This window comes from Lithobates pipiens, unplaced genomic scaffold (assembly GCF_037356315.1).
Source record: "Lithobates pipiens isolate NorthernLeopardFrog02 unplaced genomic scaffold, aLitPip1_a1.2 Scaffold_23, whole genome shotgun sequence".
Lineage (NCBI taxonomy): Eukaryota > Metazoa > Chordata > Amphibia > Anura > Ranidae > Lithobates > Lithobates pipiens.
In genome coordinates, this window is record NW_027507785.1 from 263,091,874 (window position 1) to 263,119,269 (window position 27,396).

A 27,396-nucleotide genomic window follows, 5' to 3' on the forward strand; every position below is an offset into this window, starting at 1 on the left:
CGACTGCAGCATTTTTATTGGACAGCTTGGGCCAATGGTACTTTACCATTGGTCGAAGACTCCAAGCTGTCCATTGAGCTCAGTGCTTCTGACAAGAAGTGAGGAGAGGCACTGTGAGCTCAACCGCTCAGTTTGTTGCAAACAGAGTGTGCCAGCTTGCATTTTAACTGGCCGCTCTGTATGTAGCTTCTGATAGGCTGCACAAGGAACCATAGATGATAGGAGCCCGAGCTACGACCCTCGAAGTCGATAATTTTTTAGTTGTTTTTTTTTTTTATGCTCATGGCCTCACGCGTCCCTGAACCCCAAATATTTATGTCATCTGCATATTTAGCTGTTTTCGCTTTAACTTTCTTGGTAGATAACTAAAGAAAAAAAGAAAACAATAAATCCACAGAATACATGTTCAGATTTAGTTTTTTTATTACAAAAAGAAAAAAAACAAAATCTATTTTAAAAACCAGACTATGTCAGAATGAGATGCGAGTCAGAAGCAGTAAATTCTACTCTGCCATTAACACCCGAGACCCATTCACGAACAACGAGCAAGTGGTTTATTCTGTGTGTGCGTATAAATCGTAGAAATTCTGAGATTCACAGGGAGGAAAAAAAAATAAAATTCTTCTTTTTCTTCACAGAGCACTGAGTATAATTATTTGCTGGTACAGAAGTGATCAGTGCACATTAGTTAGCAACCTACTATACATACCCTAAGAGCAAAGATTAAATATTAGCCCAGCTCTTATCACTCCAAAACCTTTGGATGCGTTTCTTGGTACATCGAAACATGATCCATCATTATACAATGTGAAACTGACATACAATTATCACAAATTCCAAAAAAGTTAGATCCCTTATTCAAAAGAAACAGGACAATAAAAGTTTGGCTGACAACAAAAAAAGAAGCACAAAACAGGACTGCAAATATCACAGGTTGGTGCGTATGTCCTGTTTCCATTTTGAATGCCACAGGAGAGAGATGAGCCATGTCAAGACAGTCTTCAAGTTAATTTTAGCAGGACTCTTCTTCAGTTAGTCCAATGATGATTCCAGAACACTGATCAGTCAAGGTTCAAAGAATACCACCGCTCTACTTCCCGCTGAGATGCTTTACTTAAATATAGTGTTCCATAATTTTTGAATTACTCTCCCCCACAATTCTATTTAGCACCGACATAAACCTTGACAGTTTTATATTATTATTACTATATTATATTCCAAACCCCTTGATAGATACTATAGATACGATAGATCTCCTGATCATCATCTCTCCATGTCTGTAGATTAAAATTACATGTAAATAGAAAAATATTACACCAATGGACCCAAATGACTACTAAGATGGAGACACCCATGTAAAAACAGCCTCAAAGACATCTAGACCGATACAATGACCTTGAGGTCACTTGAAGGATCAGACTGTATCCTGCTCTATATGTATATATTACACAGGAAACGCCTAGAACATGTCAAATGACTGACTACCTGGTTGGAGTTTAAGGGTAAAAAGATATTCCCCTCTTTAAGATCAGTGGTTATCATAGGGCACAGTGAGGCGAAGTTCAGTGGCTCACCCGCCTTTGTCTCTTTTCCATTTCTCAATCACCTTACTGTACCTTTAAGTGACAAAGTGGGCTTATTCAATAAGTCAACGGCATCAATTATCTGCAAAGAGCAATGACACATATCAACCAATCAGAAGCAATTTGTTTACTAATCTGACTATAGTAAATGGAAGTCTGATTGGCTGCTATGGATTTCTACACCTCGCACTGCCTTATTAAGCAAGTCCACCATTGGTTTATTCAGTAAAGCAATACCAAGAGCAATGATGAGCAATCACTGGTCTAATGACGGAAAACTAAAGTTTAATTAGTGCCAATAGGTTCCTGAACTTTGCATTGCTTTATTGAATAAACTAGTAAGATAAGAGATTCTGTTGATCTATGCCTAGTCTTAAGTAGTGTTTTTTTTTTTTTTTGAGACGTTGAGTTGGATCAATCCTAGCTCTTGTACACACGGTCGGAGATTCCGACAACCAGATCCGTCGGATTTTGTCCGACGGATCTTGTCCAAAACTGTTGCAGACGGTCGGACAAAGTTGTCGGAAAATCCGATCTTTCAGAATGTGATGACGTAATTTCGTTACGATGGGACTACGTTCAGGCTAGTAGCCAATAGCTTTGATGTAGGAATTTGATCTAAGCATGCGTGGCACTTTGTCCGATCGGAATTCTCTACACATGATCGGAGTATGTCCGATCGGAGCATTTTGTCAGAAAATATTTCCGGCAAGTTGGAAAATTTGGTCCGACGGATATTCCGACGGAAACAGTCCGATGCAGACCACACACAGTCGGAATATCCGACAAAACGCTACGATCGGACACATTCCGTCGGAATCTCCGACCGTGTGTACAAGGGCTTATAGCTGATCCTGACTCAGGGCAGAGCCCATTAGGATGTGTATCAGTTTGATCTGTAAAAGCTTTTTCCAGCCAGTGGTGCTTCTAATCTTCACTACATGCTGTATTGACTAGCTTTAAAGTCTTGGCCCCACTGGCGTGAAAGAGATAGGGCCAGTCCTGTTTCTTATGTCTGATTCATATCAAATTTTGAGGGAGCAAAAGGCATAAGTACCTGCTATGAGTTTGTTTTTGAGTCTACTTACGTTCTTTTTTTTGTCTTAAGAATGAACAGAGGTAGTTCATGACAGAATCAGACTATAAAGAATTGATAAAAAATCCCACATCCTACTCGACCCCCTTTACTAAATCTGTCTAGGTGATCTCAGGATACGGAGTTAGACATGACTTAGGCATAGGTGTAGAGACAAGAAACAGGACTGGCTAACAAAGAAGGTTTGATCGTTGTCTATTTCTTCCTTTAGTTTTTATAGTCCACAGGCTCGTCTCCAGATTCTTTCAGAATGGTGGTCCGAATGATGGCTTCTGTCACAGCATAGGGGTCACAGTTGGCTGATGGACGGCGGTCCTCCAAATATCCCTTCTGGTCTTGCCCGACCTGACGTGGAATACGGATACTTGCAGAACGGTTTGCCACTCCAGCTGAGAATGCGTTGATGTCGGAAGTTTCATGATGCCCAGTTAAGCGGCGTGCGTTGTCTGATCCCCCTTTGGGGTCGTAAATTCGAATGTGATAACCATGACGCTTACTAAGGCATTCAATGGCCTCTTCAATATGCCTGTAAGAGAAGCATAAATAATTCAGACGGGCCCTTGATATCTAACATATTACACTCCTTGAGTCAATAATTTCAGTATAACATTTGTGTGCAGCTCACTAAACAGTGATTCATGTCAGTGGAATGGTCAGTTGGCTTGGAGACTGAAGCTTTTTGAAAGTCTTATGCCTTGTACACACGGTCAGACATTCCGACCACAAAATCCGTCTGATTTTTTTCCAACGGATTTTGTCCGAAACATGTGTTGCATACACACGGTTGGGACAAAGTTGTCGGAAAATCTGGTCGTTCGGAACGTGGTGACATTCATTGCATGCGACGGGACTACGTAGAGGCTAGTAGCCAATATCTTTGGTCTCGTAATTTGATCTGAGCATGCGTGGCACTTTTTCAGATCGGAATTCTCTACAAATTAGATCAGATTTTTTTTGCCGAAAAATTTAGATCCTGCTTAAATTTTTTCCGTTGGAATTTCCGTTAGAAAAAGCCGATAGAGCACACACACGATCAGATTTTCCGACAATATAATGCGATCGGAACTTTTCTGTCGGAATTTCCAAACGTGTGTACAGGGCATTACTGGTTAAGATGTACAACACCGTAAATGTAAGGGCCTGTGTAGACAGGGTTTTGTTCACATCAGACAGGTTTTGTCTTCCTTTACAAGACTATGAGAATGCAAATCCTGCTTAAAACAGGTGAAATGCAGGTTTAGGAGGTTGACAGCAAGCCTAATGCAGCTGTCAATGAACCCTAAATTATCTTATAAGCATGTAAAACTGATGCCATCAGACACAGGCCAAAAGACAATCAGCACAGGCCCTAATGCAAGCCCATAGTTTAAACACGATATGTTGCTGTTCCCGTCAAAGTGGTTTTATGGCAACATTAAAATTAGTTTTACCATAAAGGTAAAAGAATCCCTTTACAGCCAATATAAAACCATAAAAAAACATGCATAAGGGAGCTCAGAGAGGTGAGGGAGGAGAAACAGCATCACACTGAACTTCCCAGTGAATGGCTGTGCAGGTGGGGGTGTCAGGACAGGTCTGATTGTTGGAGTAGAGCAGGCCTAGTTATCAGCACAGCTAGAAAACTGACCATGCTGTGCTCTTGTGCCTTGCCTGGTCAGTTTTTAATAGGAAAGCAGAGGGATTGTCAGCAACACCAGTTACTTTACACAAAAAAAGTAATATAAAGAGAACAGGAGACTTTTTCATACAAGTACATGGTACAGCAGACACATATCAGGAATATGAAATGTTATCTTAGCATATTTTTCAGGGGAAAAGTACAGCCAAAGCTTGTTTGGCTGTGCTTCTCCTGAGGCTCACAGCAGTGCAGTTCATTCTGAACTCCTACTGAAGCCCACTGTTGGCTGATGTCACAGAGCCGATCCAGGCTCGGGCAAGATGGCGACAATGAAGTCAGGATCTGCCCACATGCATGGACCGGCACCCAGTTCAGCCTCTCAGAGATCTGCTCAGAGAGCCCTAAGAACCAAGCGATTGACAGTGTTTGATTGCTTGGTTCTCAGCCTTACAGCCGACGGGGGACTCACCTGCATCCACCTAGGTATGATTTGGGAAAAAAAACTCTGTACTTCACTTTTAATTGTAAAATGCAATAATGTGATATTATCCCAATAAAAATGTATCTTGATTTAGATCAATTCTGTTAGATTGATTGATTGCATGTCGTTCTTTGTATATTGGTATGTGCTACTTGGACTGCTTCTTCAATATGCCATCTAATGAAGCAATGCTTCGTAATGCAATCCAAATGTGATTTTTCTAGTACTAGCTATAACATAAAATCTAACAGCTGTCTGGTTACTATAGGGAGCAATACTGATAATATACTGGCTACAAAGCTACGAAAGAATTCACCCCTAAACACATGTCTCCATTTCTTATATCACCATGTCACGTATAATTCCTTTGCACCTAAACTCCAGCTACTTTATTCATGCACCCTCATTTACAAAGACTTGACTTACTTGAGGCCTCCGTCTTCTCGCATTTTCTGTGTGCTGTAGTTGGTATGGCAACCAGCTCCATTCCAGTTTCCTGTAATTGGTTTAGGATCAAATGAAACTACGAGTCCAAAGTCCTCACAGACTCGATGCAGAATAAAGCGAGCGATCCACAGATGGTCTCCCATATCAATTCCTTCACATGGGCCGACCTGGAACTCCCACTGTAAATTAAAAAAAAAGGTTTTATTAATACATTTATAGGCATGTGATATTATGCCTCCAAATGGAGCTTTTACTTTTCTCAAAAATGTTCCAAGACAGTGCATGCGTGTGCTGCACACACATGTATCAGTGCAGGATAAAGCTGCACATTTATACTGTTAAAATCTATTAAACTATGTTTGCCCAGTTGTGTCCTTTTCAGTACACAATACAGATGGGGGTTAATTTACTAAAGGCAAATAGGCTGTTGCTCCAGAGCTTAGTAAATTAGGTAAACCTTCACTTTGCAAAGAATATCCAATCACGTGCAAGGAAAAAAAAATAATATAAAAAAAAACAGCTGTTTTGCTTGCACATGATTGGATGATGAAATTCACCAGAGCATTTGCCCATTTACTTAAGCTCTTGCAAAGTGCGCAGTCTGTTTGCTTTTTGTTTAATCAACCTCATTGTATCCGACATACTGGTGTTAATTTACTAAAGGCAAATTTACTGTGCCCTTTGCAGTTGCTCCAGAGCTTTAAAAATGAACAGAAGCTCTGCTGACTTCCTTCATCCAATCATGTGTAAGCAAAAATGCTGTTTTTATTTTTTATTTTGCTTGCATGTGATTGGTTATTCTTTGTAAAGTGTAACTTTATCTCATTTACTAAGATCTGGAGCAACTGCACATTTGAAAATTGGACAATCTATTGGCCTTTAGTAAATCAACCCTTTTATGATGACTGATCAGACCTCTCAGTGACGGACATAAGAGTCAGCAATTAGGAGAATCTGTTTTTATATCTGTCAGAGACTATTCTATGACATTCCTTTACAGGGGTGCTTTGCTGTTCAATGAAGAGTTTAAGTAATGTTCAGTTCCTTTATATATTGTATTTTTTCCCTGGGTTCATCTTTTATGGTGCAGAGAACATTTACTTGCTCTCGGATCTAGCCAGGTCACATAATATTGACATCACACATGTGGGCGTGTATACAGGCTGTAGTGGAATTCTCCTCCTACCTGAACTCTCAGCACTGGAGAAACTGTGCAGTTTATCACTGACCGTGGTATACAGATCATCCAAAAAGGTATATAGTGGCATTATTTTAATGTAAAAAGAAGATTTATAAGCTGTGGGCACTGCGGGGGATGAACTATTTTCATATTAATGGGTTTAGCAACACTTTAAGTTCTAACTTCCAACTCTCTTTCACTTCATTTTTTCAATGGTTCATTAGGTTCAGTAAAGGAACAATAATAAAATAATCCAATATCTAATCTGCTCTCTAATCGGGATGTTTTTCTTACAATTTAGTGCCTATCCAAGCACATCATATATTAAAGTGGAACTGAAGGCAAAAAAATAAAATGTGCGCATAGGCAGGCTCTTTATTGCATGCAATGGGGTTGATTTACTAAAGGGAAATCCACTGTGCAGTACAAGTGCATTTGGAAGTGCAGTAATGTAGATCTGAGGGGAAGATCTGAAATGAGGGAAGCTCTGCAGATTTCTATCATCCAATCATGTACAAGCAAAAATGCTGTTTTTTATTTTCCTTGCATGTCCCCCCTCAGATCTACAGTGACTGCACTTCCAAGTGCACTTGTAGTGCACAGTGGAAATGCCTTTAGTAAATAACCCCCGATGCCTCTTCTGCAATCAAATACATGTATATGCCTGTTTGCACTCCCCTACAGAATGTAAACTGAGATGCACATGCACAGCTCAGTTTACATTCTGGTACACTTTCACTGTGCCAGGATGACTGCACTCCCATGCATGTGCAAAAGTGACATCATCCTGCTCCAACCAACCAAAACAGCCAATGACCGGCAACTGGAAGAACATGGGTAAAAGTTGGCGCATAGGTGAGTATGTGTGTCCTTAGTTCCGTTTTAATTATTCCACTTTGTCCAAGATATCTTATGCCGCGTACACACGACCGGACTTTCCGGCAGACTAGGTCAAACGGTCTTCTCGACTTTTGGCGGAGTTCTGACGGACTTTTCGAATGAACGGACTTGGCCACACACGAATGGACTAAGTCCGTTCGTTTTGAACGTGATGACGTAAACGGGACCAAACAAGGAAGATCAATAGCCAGTAGCCAAGAGCTTCCCTTGCGTTGTATTTGGTCACACAGGCACACAGACGAACGGTTTTCCCGATTTTAGTCCGTTGGAATTGAGTCCCTCGAATAGATTTGAAACATGTTCTATTTTTAGGTCCGTCTGATTTTTTTTTAAAACAATCGGACTAGCCCACACATGATCGGATTGTCCGACAGACTAATCCCTTCGGACCTAGTCTGCCAGAAAGTTTGGTCGTGTGTACGTAGCATAACGCTTGATAAGCAAATATTATGCATGACTGCATTTTGCCTTATTCTTGTCAAGTCTAGAACTTTGATATAAGTGGCTGGGGTGCAGGATTTTTGGGCAAAGTAAACATGTGCAGACTATCAGTGGTACTCAGTCTTTTTTGTTTTGAATGGGTCAGTGTGTGACTTACTATAATTAGGTTGGCTGCATGTTTTCCCTGTGCCTGCGTGGGTTTCCTCCAGGTACTCCAGTTTCCTCCCACACTCCAAAGACATGCAGGTAGGTTAATTGGCTTCTGTCCCTAATTGGCCCTATTATATGAATGGGGACCTTGGATTGTGGGCTCCTTGAGGGTAGGGACTGATGTGAGTGTGCAATGTACAGGGAAAAGGGCAATTGTAGACACTCACTCAGGATGGACTGGTGTCTTTATTCAACTTTACTAACTATGTAACTATATATAAAGGCAAATAGACTTTGTAAGGAAATTTCCCCCAAAGGTTATTGAATGAGAAGAAAGCTCTGCTGACTTCCCTCATCCAATCACATGCAAAGTTGATGTTTTTTTACATTTTCTTTGCATGCAATTGCAAAACAAACAAAGTGAAATTCCACCACATTGGGGAAAATCCCCTTGAAAAGTGCAACTTCCCATGAAAAGTGAACAGTTCTTATGACTTTAGTAAAGCAACCAGAACACGGAATAGAGGTGTGATTCTCAAACCATAAGGCCTGCTACACAAAGTAGTAATGCTTGAAAGTCTTTAAGGCAGGGGCAGACTGACAACTCATGGGGCCCCCGGGCAATAGGAGATTATGGGGCCCCCGGGCAATAGGAGATTATGGGGCCCCCAGGCAATAGGAGATTATGGGGCCCCCAGGCAATAGGAGATTATAGGGCCATCAGGCAATAGGAGATTATGGGGCCCCCAGGCAATAGATTATGGGGTCACACAGTATATACACACACAGAATACACATACACACACTGAAAAGGTACTGGAGAGGCAGAGCAGCTATAATCTTTGGATTAAAAAAAAATAAAAATACAGATTTTTACATACTGTCCCTGGTTTTATTGAGGCTGGCAACCCTGCTGGGGCCCCTTAGTGGCATGGGGCCCTTGGGCAGTGCCCGAGTGCCTGAATGGTCAGTCCGCCCCTGCTTTAAGGAGATATATCTCCTATCTACACTGAATGTCTAAAACAGGGAATACAGATCTGAAACCTTAGTGTGTAGATTCGCCCGCCCCCTCCGATGGTCTCACCTGTGCTGGCATCACTTCGGCATTTGTTCCTGCAATCTTCACACCGGCATACAGACATGCCCGATAATGAGCCTCCACAACATCCCGTCCATAGGCTTTATCTGCCCCGACTCCACAGTAATATGGACCTGGAAAAAAGTGGAATGATTTACGTTAGGGGCACACACTGGCTTCTTTAATAAAGCAAAAGTCAATATGCAAAGAAAAGGAGACCATAGCATGGGCAGAGCTCATTAAACTGAATCATCCTGAAAGAAGAGTGGAAAATTGCTTCCAGACAGCTGCTTTAATGGTAATTATACATTACATACGGTAACTACTTACTTACAACACTTTTAACACTGAATTATAGAAATATGCCCACTGGATGTACAAAACATATCTGACAATATAATAAGATCATTATATCTGAACAAACCAACTAGGTTAAACTGTATTGGCAGTCCAAAACTACTACATACGTTTTAAAGTGATATTAAACACACAATGTTTAACCACTTAAGGACCGGGCCTCTTTTTTAGATGTGTTGTTTACAATTTAAAAAATTGTTTTTTTTTGCTAGAAAATTACTTAGAACCCCCAAACATTATATATTTTTTTTCGAACACCCTAGAGAATGAAATGGCGGTTGTTGCAATACTTTCTGTCACACCGTATTTGCGCAGCAGTCTTACAAGTGCACTTTTTTTTTTAAAAACACACTTTTTTAAATTAAAAAATAAGACAACAGTAAAGTTAGCCCACTTTTTTTATATTGTGAAAGATAATGTTATGCCAAGTAAATTGATACCCAACATATCACGCTTCAAAATTGCGCCCGCTTGTGGAATGGCGACAAACTTTTACCCTTAAAAATCTCCATAGGCGACATTTAAAAAATTGTACAGGTTGCATGTTTTGTGTTACAGAGGAGGCCTAAGGCTAGAATTATTGCTCCTGCTCTACTGATTGCGGTGATACCTTTTGAACACCGTTTTCATACGTAAAAGCGTATGCGTTCGATTCTGTACTCGACCTCAGCGGGACGGGGCAAATTTAAAAATGTTTTTTTTTCTTATTTATTTCATCTTTTATTTTTACAAAGAAAAAAAATGTGTCACTTTTATTCCTATTACAAGGAATGTAAACATCCCTTGTAATAGAAAAAAGCATGACAGGATATGAGATCTGGGGTCAAAAAGACCTCAGATCTCATATTTACACTAAAATGACGCGGAAGTGACGTTTAGATGTTGCTTCTGCCCTGCAGTGTCATGGAGACGGGTGGAGGCCATCTTCCCTTCACTCATCTCCATGCACAGAGAGGACTGGATTGCCTCCGCCGACGGCTATGGTAAGTGTCGGGGGGCACCGGATCGCAGCAGGGGGGGGGTAAAAGAATCTTGCAGCAAATCCGCCGCAGAGACCACTTTTATCTTGTACCGGACCACCGGCTAAACACGGCAATACCGGGGTTATGGCAGCTAGCTGCTGCCATAACAAAGATATCCGTCCTCAAAGTGAGGACGTACATCGGTGTGCGGCGGTCCGGAAGTGGTTAATTTACATTTTCCCTACTATTTTCTGTATGTGGATGATGGCACTGTAATTATTTTAATAAAAAATAAATAAAAAATCGAAGTAAAAAAAAAAAATCTAAGTTTTCCTAATCAATGTACGGTTGTCACATGATCAGCTCTCTCCCAGCTTGTCTACAGGTGAACATAAGCAGGAGGAGCTTCTAGCCCTCTGTGGGCATGGAGGAGAAGGAGGAAGGGAGCCAACATGTGTGACTCTATAGTCACATGAGCTGCTCAGATGTGATAGGGAGGAAATAAATGCTCAGCATAAACACTCACTGAAAACTGAGCATGTGCAGAGTTGCCACCACAACTGCAAAATCCCTAGCTAAATTTGGGGACATGGACAGAAGGTGGAGATAGAGCGCAGCAGGGTCAACCAGGTTTTTTTTGCAGAATACAGAAAACAAATCCTAACGTGACTGAGCATGCACAGTATGTAATACAGTAGTAATTGATAGTTTTTTATGATGTGCGTTTTGTGACGCATTAGGCAAATGTTAGCAGCAGACTAACTGAAATAACACACAATGCTGAGGCCCCATTTTGTCATCTACAGATCACCGTCCTTCTGCAGGAACTGCAATTTGCCACAAAGTGTGCTGCAGCCATTTCTGTTACAATTATATTAAATACTATATCATTAAAAAATTTTGCCCATCGCCACCAACTTGCTCATTCTTTTTTAAACAATTGAAAATAATTTCTTTTACGCGACTTTACCTTGAGGTCCTGGGAAGCCATTAGAAGGCCATCCAAAGGGATGTCCATCCACTCCAAGCAAGGTGTATTCCTGTTCCATGCCAAACCATGGATGTTCATCCGCCGCCATATCCATGATCTGCTTGCATGTTTTTCTCAGGTTGGTTTCTGCGGAAGGAAATGTCGGGAATTAGCAGGGGGCATGCTAGCTGAAATAATCAATACAGCCATACTCAGAAACGTAAAATGTTCAAGTGATGTTTTGACACAACTGTGAAAATACTTCTGATTGCTTCTATTGTTATTGCTCTGTATTACAGGGCTTACACTATGGGGTTTATTTATTAAAGGCAAATAGACTGTGCAGTTGCTCCAGAGCTTAGTAAATGAGGGGAAGCTCTGCTGACTTCCATCATCCAATTATGTACAAGTCAAATGCTGTTTGTTTTTTTAATTTTTATTTCCTTGCATGTGATTGGGTATTCTTTGTAAAGTGAATATTCAACTCATATACTAAGCTCTGGAACAACTGCCCTTGCAAAGTGCACAGTCTATTTACCTTCAGTAAATCAACCCCTATGTGTATTTCGGAATGCAATATGGTTAATAAGTTATGTCTCGTGATTGACATTTCTCATATCTGCTGAAAGGTCATTAAAAAAGATATGTGTGACTTTCATAATAAACTTGAGTATTTCAGAGAAACACCTGCAATGTAAACGTTCCACAGAAAATAATATTTTGCCGCTGGCAGAAATCTGAGCTTGAAACAGGAACAAACTCAGCCTTGTGGTCAGACATGGCAAAAAACAATAACATTTCAAATAAATATGATTACTAAAATTTCTGTGCTTTAATATTCAGAAGGAAGAACTAAATGCCAAGTTAGCATTTATTTGGAATGTTAAATGAAACATTCTTTGACCCCATAAATGATCCCACTAGGCCTGAACTTGGCAAGGAAATGACAGTTGGTAGCCAGTTCATGTAAGTATTTCTGCTGTTGTCAAAGGACGAGCACGCTCTATGCTTCCTCAAACACAAAGGCCGTCTCCTATATTTCTACAAATGGTTCCTGAAGCCTTATATCGCATTGTCCATTCCATTTTGAAACCACCAATCAGATAACAGATGCCCTGCTTAGCCACTATCTACCACACCCAATCAGAGTTCAATATCACCCCATCAATCAATCAGTATGCATAACTATTTTTCTTTTTTAAAGATGTTGGTTGCTTGGTGGCTCCTTACCAACCCTTTGCTTTATTGGAGAAAACTAAACATATTAGAACCCTTTTTCTTTAATTTCCTATCACCTCAGTCCGTGCCCTGAAGAAGCTCGCAATCAGATGTCCCAGACACAAACTACAGCCAATTTGGTTAGAAGTCTTAGCCTAGTACACACTATCAGATTTTTTTGTTCACGAACAAAAAAAAAACCCTGACAGCTTAGGTCAGAGCCGCTGTACTAACAATCCAACGTTAGTACAGCAAAACTATTGTCTTCTGACAGGGCGACCCCCCCCCCCCCTAGAACACTCGCTGACTTCTGTCGGACCGATTGCCATACACACGGGCCCAATGTCGGTTTTATTGAACCGCCCGATGTTGACTGACATTCAACCCGTGTGTACTAGGCTTTAGAATACCGGCATGTTTTGAGGAAAACCACAGTACTTCAAGTAAATCAAGGCAGACACAAGGAAATTGTACAACCACTTCTGTGCTTCGTATAAAGAGTGTGACGAGAGTCAAGCCCAGGACCTATGTGCTTCATATAAAGAGTGTGACGAGAGTCAAGCCCAGGACCTCTGTGCTTCATATAAAGAGTGTGATGAGAGTCAAGCCCAGGACCTCTGTGCTTCATATAAAGAGTGTGATGAGAGTCAAGCCTAGGACCTCTGTGCTTCATATAAAGAGTGCGATGAGAGTCAAGCCCAGGACCTCTGTGCTTCATATAAAGAGTGCGATGAGAGTCAAGCCCAGGACCTCTGTGCTTCATATAAAGAGTGCGATGAGAGTCAAGCCCAGGACCTCTGTGCTTCATATAAAGAGTGCGATGAGAGTCAAGCCTAGGACCTCTGTGCTTCATATAAAGAGTGCGATGAGAGTCAAGCCCAGGACCTCTGTGCTTCATATAAAGAGTGTGATGGGAGTCAAGCCCAGGACCTCTGTGCTTCATATAAAGAGTGTGATGGGAGCCAAGCCCAGGACCTCTGTGCTTCATATAAAGAGTGTGATGGGAGCCAAGCCCAGGACCTCTGTGCTTCACATAAAGAGATTGTGATGGGATGCAAGCCCAGGACTTCTGTGCTTCATATAAAGAGTGTGTCAAGCTCAGGACCTCTGTGCTTTGTATAAAGAGTGTAATGGTAGACAAGCCCAGGACCTCTGTGCTTCGCTTCATATAAAGAGTGCGATGAGAGTCAAGCCTAGGACCTCTGTGCTTCATATAAAGAGTGTGATGGGAGACAAGCTCAGGACATCTGTGCTGCACATAAAGAGATTGTGATGGGATGTAAGCCCAGGACTTCTGGGCTTCATATAAAGAGTGTGTCAAGCTCAGGGCCTCTGTGCTTTGTATAAAGAGTGTGATGGTAGACAAGCCCAGGACCTCTACACTTCATATAAAGAGTGTGATGTGAGTCAAGCCCAGGATTTCTGTGCTTCACATAAAGAGTGTTATTCGGAGTTAAGCCCCGGACCTCTGTGCTTCCTAATGAGAGTGTGATGGGACTCAAGCCCATGACTTCTGTGCTTCGTATAAAGAGTGTGATGGGACTCAAGCCCATGACTTCTGTGCTTCGTATAAAGAATTCCAAGTGCTCATCATTGCCTACACAGCACCTAGTTTGACCTGAGGCTAAGTTATCTAGGTCAGTGCAGACAGTATGGCTGAAAAATATGTTCTTACATTTGATCTGTTCATTCTGCATGAGACTTGCAAATAAAGTCTGGACTGAGCAACATGAACAACATTTATATTTTTATTTAACATTTCTGTATACTATTTAATTGCCTTTCTTCTATTTACTTTACCCCTTAAACATTAAGGACACAGCTGGCCTGAAGGACAATGTCTGGCTATATGCAGATATGTCTCAATTGCTGGAAGCAGAAGACATACATAGTTCTTTAATCTTATTTTCCAGGAATAAAAAGAACACATTATGTAAGACCAAACGTGTTGCTTTCTGCAAGAAACCCAGATTTTTGCATGTTCATTTATTGTGCCCATTCAAAAATATGATTTTATATCAAGAATCACGAGATTGAAGCTTTTCCCTCCAGTAATTAATTCTCCTGCAAGCTTTAATACTTATTGTAGAAACCTCTGTTACCGCACACTTTATATTAACCACTTGAGCTCCGGAAGATTTTACCCCCTTCATGACCAGGCCATTTAGCACTGCACTACTTTAACCGGTAAATACGCAGTCATGTAATGCTGTATCCAAACAACATTTCACACAAATAGAGCTTATTTTGGTGGTATTTGACCACCACCAATTTTTTTTTTTTTTTGGGCTATAAATGAAAAAAGACTAAAAATGTGAAAAAAATTTTTTTTTACTTTCTGCTATAAAACATATACATATACAATAAAATGTATTGGTCAAAATGTATTCTGCTACATGTCTTTGATAAAAAAAAAAATCCCAATAAGTGTATATTGATTGGTTTTCATGTAAGTTATAGCACTTACAAACTATGGTAGATATACTGGATTTTTTTTTATAGTACCAATGGCAATGAGCAACGACTTATAATGGGACTACAATAGTGCAACTGATAATCTGAAACTAACTGACACTGGGGGGCAACTGTCTAACTGCCACTGATATCACCAGTGACATTAATATAGGTATCAGTGATAATACTATACACTATCACTGTACTAATGACACTGGTTGGGAAGGGGTTTACATTTAGGGTGATAAGGGAGTTAAATGTGTGTTTTTGTGTAATATGTGTAAGGTGTGCTGCCTATTAATGGGATAAGGAAACAGAAAAATTGTTCCCTATGTACAGAGCTGTGTGCTGATTATTAACACACAGCTCTGGGCTGTGATTGTACACAACTGATCAGCAGGTGAATCATTGGACTTTTACAGGTAAAATGGATCCAATATATATGCATTTGATTCTTGTATTTGCCTGGAAGTTCAATTTTAATCAATGGTACTATCTTTAACCTTAGGGACTGGCAGACCATATCATCTAACATGAATACTGTACTATATAATGTCTATGGGGCACTAGAAGATACTGCCATCCCTGACTTGGTAAGGGGGGAAGCCAATAGACAGACTTAAAAAACCTTGTACAGTGCCCCCCGATAAGCTGAGTCTGAAGATGCCTACAGTACACCTGTGCCATCCCTATATACGCTTCAGATGCCTCAGAACTTCTGTCAATGACTTTTAGGTCATGTTGATGGCATCAATTTGACACATTTGTGAGATCATTCAGAATCAATAACAGTTGCTTTTAACCCCCAATTTACTTCCTTCAGACCGGCAGCTGACCATCTCCAAGTCAATTTTGCCTTCTCATAGACCAGCCATTCCCAACCAGGGTTCTGTGGAACCATGGGGTTCCTCCAGAGGTTGCTAGGGGTTCTTTGAGCTGTGGCTAATGAACCACCTTTTTGATGGTGCCTACAGAGTTCAAGGTTCACCATCACTTAGCAAAGCCAGCAGCATGACACAAAATATATTTTTAGCTGTCTTTAAGGATGGCATTCTGAGCACCATTTTAATGGGAACATTCTTCCTATTGACCACCAGTATAAGGTGCATTGTTCTATTGACCCCTGATGAATTGGTTTTAGTAAGGGTTGCTCGAGACCTGAAAATTATTTTTGGGGTTCCTCTAGGGTTAAAAGGTTGAGAAAGCATGTCACAGACTATAATGGGAAGGCAAAACCCAATTGATGTGAACAAAAGTCATAGGCCTTACCGTGGTCAGATGGCAATTGACCGTCCTCTAATGTCTACCTTTATAGAGTGACCATCCATACACAAACTGGGCTGAACAATTTAGCTTTAGCCTGAGCTTGGGCCCCTTAACTGAGAATTTTGTATCTGAGTAGATATCTGCTATCCTTGAGAATCAGGAATCTCAGACAGTCAGTATGTGTACAGGGCACCTTTGGGATTACAATAATCAGATTATGTGACAATCAGTTAAAAAATCAGAGGTATGGCTCTGTGGCAACCAATCAAAACCAACACAGTTTAAAGTGGGGAGATTACAGAAAGTTCGTTCTTGATTGGTTCTTTGGTGTTACTGTACACTATTTCTATGTACTATGTACTCTGTAATTTAAAAAGCTCACATCCTTTTTCTGAGCTGTAATACTCTTCCACCTCTATGAGTTGCTAAGCCCATCTGTTGAGCACAACAGACAACACACAATGTTTAGGTTAGTGGCACAGAACACAATCTGGACCGCCAGATGTCCGAAAACGGATAAAGCTGGGATTTTAAGACTCTACAATAATGAAACAAAATATTTCAAATGCAGCCAAGACCGTAAATGCAGAATTGAAGAAAATGGTGACTTTTAAAACGTGGTTATGGAACGAAGAAGGTGTCATGCAATGGTGGTCCATCCTCTAATGTCCAATTATATAGTAATCCATAACCTGCTGCTTCATGGGGGTCTTTTTTTTGAAGCAATGGATTGTGGTTTTCACCAAATGTTCTTTAGTGGAGAATCAATTGGTCTCATTTAAAAGACATGTGCCTGGAAGATTCCCCTGTAGAAAATGCTTGCTGAATATCAGATTAAATATATATATATATATATATATATATATATATATATATATATATATGCCCAATACTCAACCACCTTACCTAACACCCTGTGTTTGCTGTCCCTGTTTGCCAATCCCTCCATTGGCTCCCGATCACCAAGTGAAAACAATTCAAAACATTAAAAATGACGTACAAAGCCATCCACAACTCTACCCCAGCCACATCACCAACCTCATCTCAAATTATCACCCAAAACGCCCTCTTTACTCTTCCCAGGACCTCCTGCTCTCTAGCTTTCTTGTCAGCTCCTCCCATGCTCACCTCCAGGATTTCTCCAGAGCCTCTCCCATCCTCTGGAACTCCTTACCTCTACCTTCATGGCTATCTCATATTCTGGCTGCCTTTAGGTGATCCCTGAAAACTCATCTCTTCAGGGAAGCCTATGCCATCTCTACCAAACATCTGAATTTTACTTTCTTGAACAACTCATATCCCACAGTTAATATCTTTTGAATCATCTGTCCTTCCCTTTAGATTGTAAGCTCTCGTGAGCAGGGCCCTCCTAACCCTTCTGTCTTGACTTGGATTGTACTTGTATTGTCTTCCTTTATTTTGTAAAGCACTGTTCAAACTGTTGGCATTATATAAATCCTGTATAATAATAATATAAATGTCGCTTAGACTAAAATATATAAACAAAGCAACAGAGCCATTACTGAATTAAGTGTCTGAAAAAATCTGTATGAGGGTTTAGTCTAAGGAAAAAATATTAAGCTTACCCGCTAATTTCCTGTTGTATTTCAGTACTTCGCACATCACCAGTTTGTTGGGGTCTTTCCGGAAAGGATCTCTAAACATGGCCACCGGGATCAGAAACATGTCACTGTTTGATCCCTCCGACTGATAGGTGCTAGAGCCATCAAAGTTCCATTCTGGCAAATCTGCAAATAATGAGAGGTGGTGAAACATTTACACACCTAAAGCCTGATGATTTGTTAAAATTTTACATTAGTATTTTATAGCTGCGGTTTATGTATGTGTATAATGTAGCTGCTAATGTGTTAGTTCTCCCATAGACAAGCCAATCTCTCCCTTGCAATTTTGGGATAACCCGACCTTTCCTATTTGACTCACTGCACTATCCAAATCTTCCTCCAAATGTAGCTGACAAATGAATGCAGCATATAATTAGCGAAAATCTGTTCCCTTTACTGCAGCTGGTCAAGCTGCGACTTTCCAACATTGTGTTAAAATTGTGGCATGTGAGCAAGGAGGCATCAACCACGTAGGTTTCCTTGTGTCGCAACAGATTTCTGGCCAGCAGCCTCCACCTAACTGGATCATAACAGGTGCATGTGTGTACGTCTGTAGTAAGGGCATTGGGCTATAAGCTCCTTTGGGATACAAAAGAATAAACATACTTTTGTAAAGTTCAACCAACTATGTTGCTGTTTAAAAAATAAAGGTTAAACATCCATCACTAAGCTTTAAAACCTGTGGAGGTTGGTGTGTGTTGTGCAGGGACAGTGTTTTGCACTGTTACAATGCAAGGCACCGTTTACCTTCTTTAAAGTGGTTGTACAGCCTTAAAGTGGAGTTCCAACCAAAAGTGGAAGCTCTGCTTCTCTCTGACTCCTCCCCCACCCCCGGTGCCACATTTGGCACCTTTCGGGGGGGGAGCGGGTACCTGCTTTTAACACGTACCTGTCACCACTTCAGAGAGATCTTGCTACGGCGAGATCACTTGGAAATTCGGCCCTCTCCTCCTTCCCCTGCGCCATTCAGAAAGTGCAGCACGCTTCTCGCATGTGCAGTAGCGAACTGGCTGTGAAACCACAGCACTTCACTGCCAGTTTTCCTTACAGTTTTCCTTACAGACAATGGTGATGGCAGCACCCGAGGACCGATGCAAACATCGGCTAGGGAGCCGACATCGCTGGATTCCAGGACAGGGAAAGGTGCTTATACTTACGCTTACAGAACGCCCGCCGTGGTTATAAGTCGGTACTTTGAAGAGGGATATCGTTGTTATGGCAGCAGCTAGCTAACATAACCCCGGTATCCTCTTCTTCAGCAGGCGGTTCACTTTCAGATTACCACAAGATCACTTTTATCGGCGGCGGGAGAGGGCTTCCCACCACGATTCAGTGCCCTCCACTGCTTACCGGAGCCATCGGCAGCGGCAGAGGCAATCGGGTCTTTAGGTATGGAGATTAGTGAGGGGAAAATGGCCCCCCACCTGTCGCCATACCATTACAGGACAGAAGCAACGTCAAAACGTCATTTCTGCCCATAGCTCTTAAAGTGACTTTTTTATTTTTTTCAAACAAATTATTTATTTTTTAATTGCATTTTAGTGTAAATGTGAGATCTGAGGTCTTTTTGAACTTAAATCTCATATTTAAGAGGTCCTGTCATGCTTTTTTTTATTACAAGGGATGTTTACATTCCTTGTAGGTAAAAGGTAAACTAAATAAGAAAAAAAAGTTTAAACGCGCCCCGTCCCGCCGACCTCATGGGCAGAGGCGAACGCATACGTGAGTAGCGCCCGCATATGAAAACGGTGGTCAAACCACACATTTGAGGTATCGCCACGATCGGTAAAGCGAGAGCAATAATTCTAGCAATGGACCTCCTCTGTAACTCAAAACATGCAACCTGTAGAATCTTTTAAACATCGCCTATGGAGATTTTTAAGGGTAAATGTTTGTCACCATTCCACAAGCGGGCGCAATATTGAAGCGTGACATGTTGGGTATCAATTTACTCAGCGTATCATTATCTTTCACAATATTAAAAAAAATGGCCTAACTTTACTGCTGTCTTATTTTTTTATTCAAAAAAGTGTATTTTTTCCAAAAAAAGTGCGCTTGTAAGACACCTGTGCAAATACAATGTGACAGAAAGTATTGCAACGACCGCTATTTTATTCTCTAGGGTGCTAGATAATATATATATATTGTTTGGGGGGGTTCTATGTCATTTTCTAGCAAAAAACAAACAAACTGTTTTTAACTTGTAAACACCAAATCTCAGAAAGAGGCTCGGGGACTGAAGTCGTTAAAAGTCAGCAACTACAGTATGTGTAGCTGCTGACATAGGGGATACTTTTTTCTAGAGCAGGTAAGTTTAGCCATGTTTGCTATTTTAATACCAAATATGGTGTTAACTTCAGGCTTGCTCAATTAGGGCCCTTTCATGTGTATGGACCATTCAGATCCGGCTGTCAGTTTTTTCAGCGGACCTGAACGGTCGCTCCATACATCTCTATGGAACGATGGATGTCAGCGTTGACATGTCCGCTGACATCTGATCCGATCCGCTCTGCAAAATCCAGACAGATAGAAACCCTATTTTCCATCCGTCTGGCAGATCGGATCCGTAATCATCCGATCCCCCCCACAGAGAAGAGCGGAGATCTGATAGGTCCGTCCCTGCACAGTGTGCAGAGACGGACTTGTCATCCGCCGCCTGAGCAAGCGGATGGCTGAATACGGATCCGCACATGTGAAAGAGGCTTTAAGCTTTGACGGAAAAAACAAAAACAAACTGGAAGTTGATTAGCATCTATGCAGAGCTGCACCAGGTTTTGCACTCTCCAGGTTTACTACCCCCCCCCCCCCCCTTGTTCAAGTCTATGCACTGCAACCCACATCAACACAGGATTGTGGCATAAACAGGACACACAGAAAATTATTGTTTTCTATGTGCCTTTGTGTTAAGCATGTGGTCTATAGAGATTAATGCAGCTCAAAGTAGATAGTGTGAGCAAGCACTAAAAGTTTATCAGTTTACCAGAAACTTGTGACAGATCTGCCACAATCATATCACTAGCATTATGTGAAATCCACAAATTCTATTCTCAGCAAAATTGCTGTTACCGTGGACCAGGCAATGACAGGAACACTTTGACAATCTATTTTGTAGTACCAGTTTTGGATTGTAGGGGGTGCTATGCATTGAAGGGCAGAAAGCTTGGTTTGTAGAGCTGCATTTACCTTCAATAGACTTGGGTTCGCTGTCCAGTGTCCGAGTCTTGCAACGTAGACCTTCTCCTGTCCCATCTATCCATATATACATAGCCTGGACCTTATCTCCTTGTGGCAACTCCATGTAGGTCTTCTTCACTTCCTTGCATAGCGTTGAGCTGGCTGACAGTGCCATGGCTGTAGGTTAATCAGACACTGCACAGAAAATAAAAGCAAACAAGTAGTGAACGCTGGTGGAAGTATTAGCATTCTAGCAGTCTGACAAGCCGAGTAGCGCTGATTCTTTAAGAACAATGCAAGGCTTTCCAGAGAGGTCCACAGTGGGAAGAAGCAGAATAAGCAATGTGGAATTAATTAAAGCTCCAGCTTTCCTCCACAATCTGATAGAGATCACTGATAGTGTGGCAGCTCTTTTTATTATACAGATAAAGTCAGCAGCAAACACTGATGCATTTGGCATGTTAAGGCAGATTGAATGACTGGAGCCATTATCAGATTCAGAGTCATTTGGAGCAAAAATGGAGCTGCTACCCATGAAAGTATTACATTTTTATACAAATTTTAAATTAACTGCATTTTTGTAAAAAAAAAAAAAAAGAGAGAGAGAGAAAAGAAAAGTGGTTGTTGTCCATGGCAACCAGTCCGGTTCCTTTTGTTTACCCAATGTAATGCAAATCCTGAATGGCAGTATTATATTTCCTAAGCCTTATTAATCATGAATCACCTCTGTGTCAGAAAGCAATGATGTTGTCAGCACACCACAATAAACCAGTTTTATTAACGACTGTTCAACTTGTTATACAAAAAAGTGCTGAACTAGGCTGGCAACATATTTGTTTCTGCTTGCTGTGGCACCATCCACTAGTTGCTTTATGCCCTCCATACTCAGGGACTCCAGATTTGGTGTGCAACAGAGATATGCACACAACTTTGATCAGCTGACTCCATATCTGCACATTTCCTGTATGACATGTTGACCCATGGTCAATAAAGGTGGTTTCATTGCAATAAAAATGAGGTGTGCCAGCAGTATATTTTCTTCTGCCAGCTGTGACGCCATCCACCAGTTGCCTCATGAACTCCAAGTTTGGGGACTCCACTTTTGGTGTGCAATGCAGATATATACAGTACAGGACCCCGTATGCAATTCTCTGAAATAACTGTTTTGTATTGGCAGTAGCAACCAGATCTATTCTTATTATATTCCTAAAGTGCACTGAAGACATGGCGAGGGGACTCTGGAGTTGATTTACTAAAGGCAAAGAGACTGTGCACTTTGCAAATGCAGTCGTACTCTATAAAGTGCAGTTGCTCCAGAGCTTAGTAAACGAGAAGGAGCTCTTCTGATGTCCACCATCCAATCATGTGCAAGCAAAAATGCTGCTTTTTTATTTTTCTGGCATGTGATTGGGTATTCTTTGCAAAGTGAAGCTTTACCTAATTTACTAAGCTCTGGAGCAACTGCACTTTGAAAAATGTAACTTAACTAAATCAACAATTTAAATCAACAAGATGCTTGCTATGGACAACACACAAACACACACACACAAACATTTCCTCTTCTAGACCATCCTTTCTCAACTAGGGTTCCTCCAGAGCTTTCTTGGGTTCTTTGAGCAAGTTCTGCTTCTCAGGTTACCACAGACTTCAATTATTTTTTTAATCTAGTTGTAAAGAGGGCATTTCCCCCACTGACTACCAATGTAAAGACATTCTGCCACCGATCCACCAATGTAAGGAGCATTCTTTCTACCTAGACTTTCAATGTAAATACATTCTTACCACTGACATCCAATATAATGGCATTTTTCTCATTAACATCTAATGTAAGGGACATTCTTCCCTTTGGCACTCAATGTAAGGATATTCTTCCCATTGACCACCAATGTAAGGGACATTCTTACCACTGATGCCCAAAGTAAGGGACATTTTTCCCTGTGACACCAAATGTGAGGACATTCTTCCTACTGACACCAAAAGTAAGGGACATGCTTTCCTCATTTTTCCAATGTACGGACATTCTTCCCACTGACACCTAATGTAAGGGGCATTATTTACACTGACACCCAATGTAAGGAGCATTGTTCCTACTGACACCCAATGTAAGGAGCATTCTTCCACCGGTCCACCAATGTAAGGGACATTCTTCCCACGGACACCTAATGTAAGGACACTTTTCCCCTTGATAATTAATGTAAGGGACATTCTTCCCTCTGGCACCCAATGTAAGGGACAGTCTTCCCTCTGGCCCCCGATGTAAGGACATTCTACCTTCTGGCACCCAATGCAAGGGACATTCTTCCCTCTGGTATCCAATGTAAGGGACATTCTTCCCTCTGGTATCCAATGTAAGGGACATTCTTCCCTCTGACACCCAATGTAAGGGGCATTCTTTCCTCTGGCACCCAATGTAAGGACATTCATCCCTCTGGCACTCAAAGTAAGGGACAGTCTTCTATCTGGCCTCCAATGTAAGAACATTTTTCCTTCTGGCACCCAATGTTAGCGATGTTCTTCCCTCTGTCACCCAATTTAAGGGATGTTCTTCCCTCTGGCACCCAATTTAAGGGACATTCTTCCCTCTGGTACCCAATGTAAGGGACATTCTTCCCTCTGGCACCCAAAGTAAGGGAGAACCTTCCCTCTGGCCCCCAATGTAAGGGATGTTCTTCCCTCTGGCACCAAATGTAAGAGACATTCTTCCCTCTGGCCCCCGATGTAAGGACATTCTTCCTTCTGGCACCCAATGTAAAGGATGTTCTTCCCTCTGGCACCCAATGTAAGGGACAGTCTTCCCATTGACCACCAATGTAAGGGACATTCTTACCACTTTTTCTAATACTTCCCCCCCCCCCCCGTGGCAGACATTTTTTTGCCCCCAGCCCCCCTATTCCCTGGGGTGCATACTAGGAGGTTGAGAATGATCACTTAGCAAAGCTGAATGCTCCTAACTGTTATGATGCCAGGGGACCAGAGGGTAGCTACAACCGTAGGCCTATTTAAGCTGTTTATGCTTTAAAGAGAACTTGTCACTTGAACAAAGAGGAGCTCTACTTTGTGAACTCAGCTAACTTTCAGCCCACATATTACTAGTAGAATCACTATGGGTTAGCAAGGACTAGAGAAGATACTCTTTATGGCACATGTTTTGGTTACCAACGTCAAAAAGAGTCCAAAAGAAGAATATTCTCTTGCGTGATATTAAAAGCCCCCCTCAAAATTAGGGCAAAAAAATTGCACCGAGTAGAAGCACACACAGGAAAATGTAATTTTGCTTATGCAGCTAGTGTTGTTTTGAATTGCAAATCAAAGTTAGGAACATTGCTCAAAATGGCTGCCCCCACCACAGGCACATACAAATGAATGAGGCACGGGCAGCTGCACCCTTCCATAGGGAGATGCACTCCGTAGAAACAGAAGAATACATTGAGGCTGGAGACATGAGAAAAACAACATCATGTAAAAGAAGGAGCAACCATGAGACACTGATAAACATTACATAAGAGATAATAGGAGCAGGAGACCACCTATACAGGACAGACCGGGGGGATCCAACGCCTCCTGTACCCAATATAAGAGGTATGGAGCCAAAGTCAAAGGCTAATAAAGTGCATTGACCCCAAGTCAGCTATCAGCGGTTGGTTGGTTTGTGATTGGTTGCTATGGGTTTTCGTACACCGCCAAAATTACCGCCACTTATGCAACCTTCTGACAATCTGTTTTAATGTATCAGCGAAATAAAATAGCATCATTAAGTACCGTCAGATTAACGTGCAGATACACAGACTAAAGATAAACACGAGGAAGCAGGTGCAGGACAATAATATGACAAACAGTTGGACCGTGTCAGTCACGGTGCGTCCGAAAACGCACAGCAGCGGAACAAAACAGGTGTCATTGTCTGGGGGCCCATTCACATTGATGTAAGCCATTAATACAAGTCTCTGTGGTAATGTGTGTTGTCCACTGGAAGTTGGAAGAGGCTGCCAAAGCTTTACAATGGACAAAAAATAAAGTTCATGCCCATTTTTTTAAAAACGCAGCACACCACAACGCACAGTATGTGCCACACTCTACCGTACTGTGAATTGGTGCCCCCCCTCCACCACAACATGCCACACATAGCACAGGTGCATTGGCATGCGTTATGGCAACACGCAATTTAACCCTTATTTGTATCTGAGTGTTCCGTTGCGCTTTTTTTGCGCATTTTCCTATGCATGACAACACTCAACATCAAGAGTCCCATTGTGGCTGCTCACATTTCTGCACTCAGCCTCACCAAGCTCCAAAACCTACCTTTGCTTTTTTATGTGGAGCTGTAGTGCATGTTTTTTTTTAGCGTCTGTAAATGTGAAAAACATTGCGCTTTTTTTTGTGGTTTTGCGCTGCAACATATAAAAACGCACATCTAAGCCCACAAAACATGCAAAAAAATGCTTCCAAAATGCCCAAATTACACTCAGCTTGGGTGTGATTGGGGGGCTTAGTGTAATTGCCACAATAACCAGCAGAATAAACCAGCAGTCTTCCTATTGATCTGTTTATTGATCTATCTATCTGTATCTATTAATCAATATCTATCTCTCAATCTATCTATCAATATCAATCTATCCATATATCTATCTATATATATATTTATCAATATTTATCTATCAATCTATCTATAGCTATCTATCTATCTATCTATCTATCTATCTATCTATCTATCTATCTATCTATCTATCCATCTATCAATATCTATCAATCTCTATCTATCAATCTATCTGTCTCTATCTATCAATCAACATCTATCTATTGATTGACTAGTCTCTCTATCTACCTATCTATTGATTGATCAATCTCTCTATCTATCTCTTTATCGATCTGTCAATTGATCAATCTATTGTCCCCAATTATTCCAGATGTCCATGCACAATTGTTGGAAATGTGAATATTACTGACATTTAATGACACCCCTCATTTCTACACACTGGGGTGAATCATTATCATGCGTCATCGCTCTCATGACATTTAAAAATCAGGAAAATATAAAATAAAATACCCCAAAAATAATGTCCTGTACGATGTTCTTTGGTCCTGTAATTGGAGGGTGAGGGTTTGGATGTCCCTGGTGATTCTTCTAAAATATTAGTATCTATAATACCACCCCTGCACATTACAGGCTCATTCACACCATAAACTGCGCATATTTTAGCCTGCGCGCTGGCATGCGTTTAATGTGCTTTTTCATGCACGTTTACATGCGCTTGTCCCATAAGTGTTTGTCCTTTGGGCTTTTTGTTGTTTGTGCACTGCGATGTGTTTCTATGCGTTTGCGTGCGTTTTTTTTTCTTCTGTGGCCGAAAAATGCTGCTTGCTGTACTTTCTTTCCTCTGCCCTGCGTTGCAATGGTGTGAACTATGTCCACAGAATAACCTGGATTTTAGGCTGACCATGCAGTGGAAAGAAATGCAGTCACAAATGCATCCGATGTGAATGGACCCTACACTGTACATTGTATACATTGTATCCTTATGTGAGCAGACCTGATCCCTGGGAGAGATGAGGACACACCGGGTCACATACCTGATGAAGGGGTCCAGCGTGGCTCCGAAACGTCGCTTTTATTTTTTTTATATTATGTGATTACAATTTTGGACAGAATTATGGAGATCCTGGTGTGCTGGAGACCCTTCCTTCTCATGATGAGAATATAGAACACACTGAGCTCTCTGAATGGATCCTAGACCTGATCCAGGCTCATGTGCAGCATCCTCTCTGGGCATGCTGAGACATGTAGTTCTATAGAGGCTGACCACTCACTGATGGGGGAATAAGCCTAGACTTATCTAGATTGTATATAATAAAGTATGGAGATGAGTGCTCACCTGTGTCAGAGGAGGATGGAGATGACAATGACAGTCCAGGCTCAGTGGGTGTTCCCAATTCTGTTGCTAGGTATCACTTAGAAGCTCCCATTCTCAGCTTTGCCGCTGGCTACTTAGCCCTGTACATATATTGAGGAGTGCAGGGCCCGCCTACAGCTGGCTGATTGGCCGCTGGCAAACGTGATCGCTACATGCCATGCTAGCCACGCCCTCGTGGCGCCGTGCCATTGGCCGCGGACCGGGTAGGGGCAGGTCCGTCCAGGGAAAGGGGCGCACACCTCTCCTAGACCGAGAAAAACAAGAAGAGGAGGAAGGAGGAGGACAAAGGAGAGGGGGGCAGGGGAGAGGAGGGGGTGCAGGGGGCACACCGAGGAGAAGAGGGGGCACAGGCTGGGGGGGCACAGAGGGGAGAAAAGGGGGCATTGGGAAACATCCAGAGAACATGGAGGGTGGGGGGCTGGGTGTCAGCTGTTGTGGGCTTTCCTAGTACAATAGTGCTAAATCATGGCTTTGGTCTGTGTGAGAACAT

At 41.7% G+C, this 27,396-nt stretch overlaps 1 protein-coding gene across 1 annotated transcript; it reads right to left on the minus strand.

The window, feature by feature from the left end:
• Positions 1-405: 405 nt before the first annotated feature.
• On the minus strand, positions 406-27,024 carry GLUL (glutamate-ammonia ligase). The gene is made up of 7 exons (XM_077453114.1): positions 26,868-27,024; positions 21,007-21,192; positions 17,788-17,949; positions 11,264-11,410; positions 8,981-9,108; positions 5,205-5,404; positions 406-3,205 (listed from the first exon to the last, which is right to left on the minus strand). The coding sequence occupies exons 2-7, from the start codon at positions 21,170-21,172 to the stop codon at positions 2,887-2,889; spliced, it is 1,122 nt and encodes a 373-aa protein (XP_077309240.1). The 5' UTR covers positions 21,173-21,192; positions 26,868-27,024; the 3' UTR covers positions 406-2,886.
• Between the last annotated feature and the right edge of the window lie 372 nt (positions 27,025-27,396).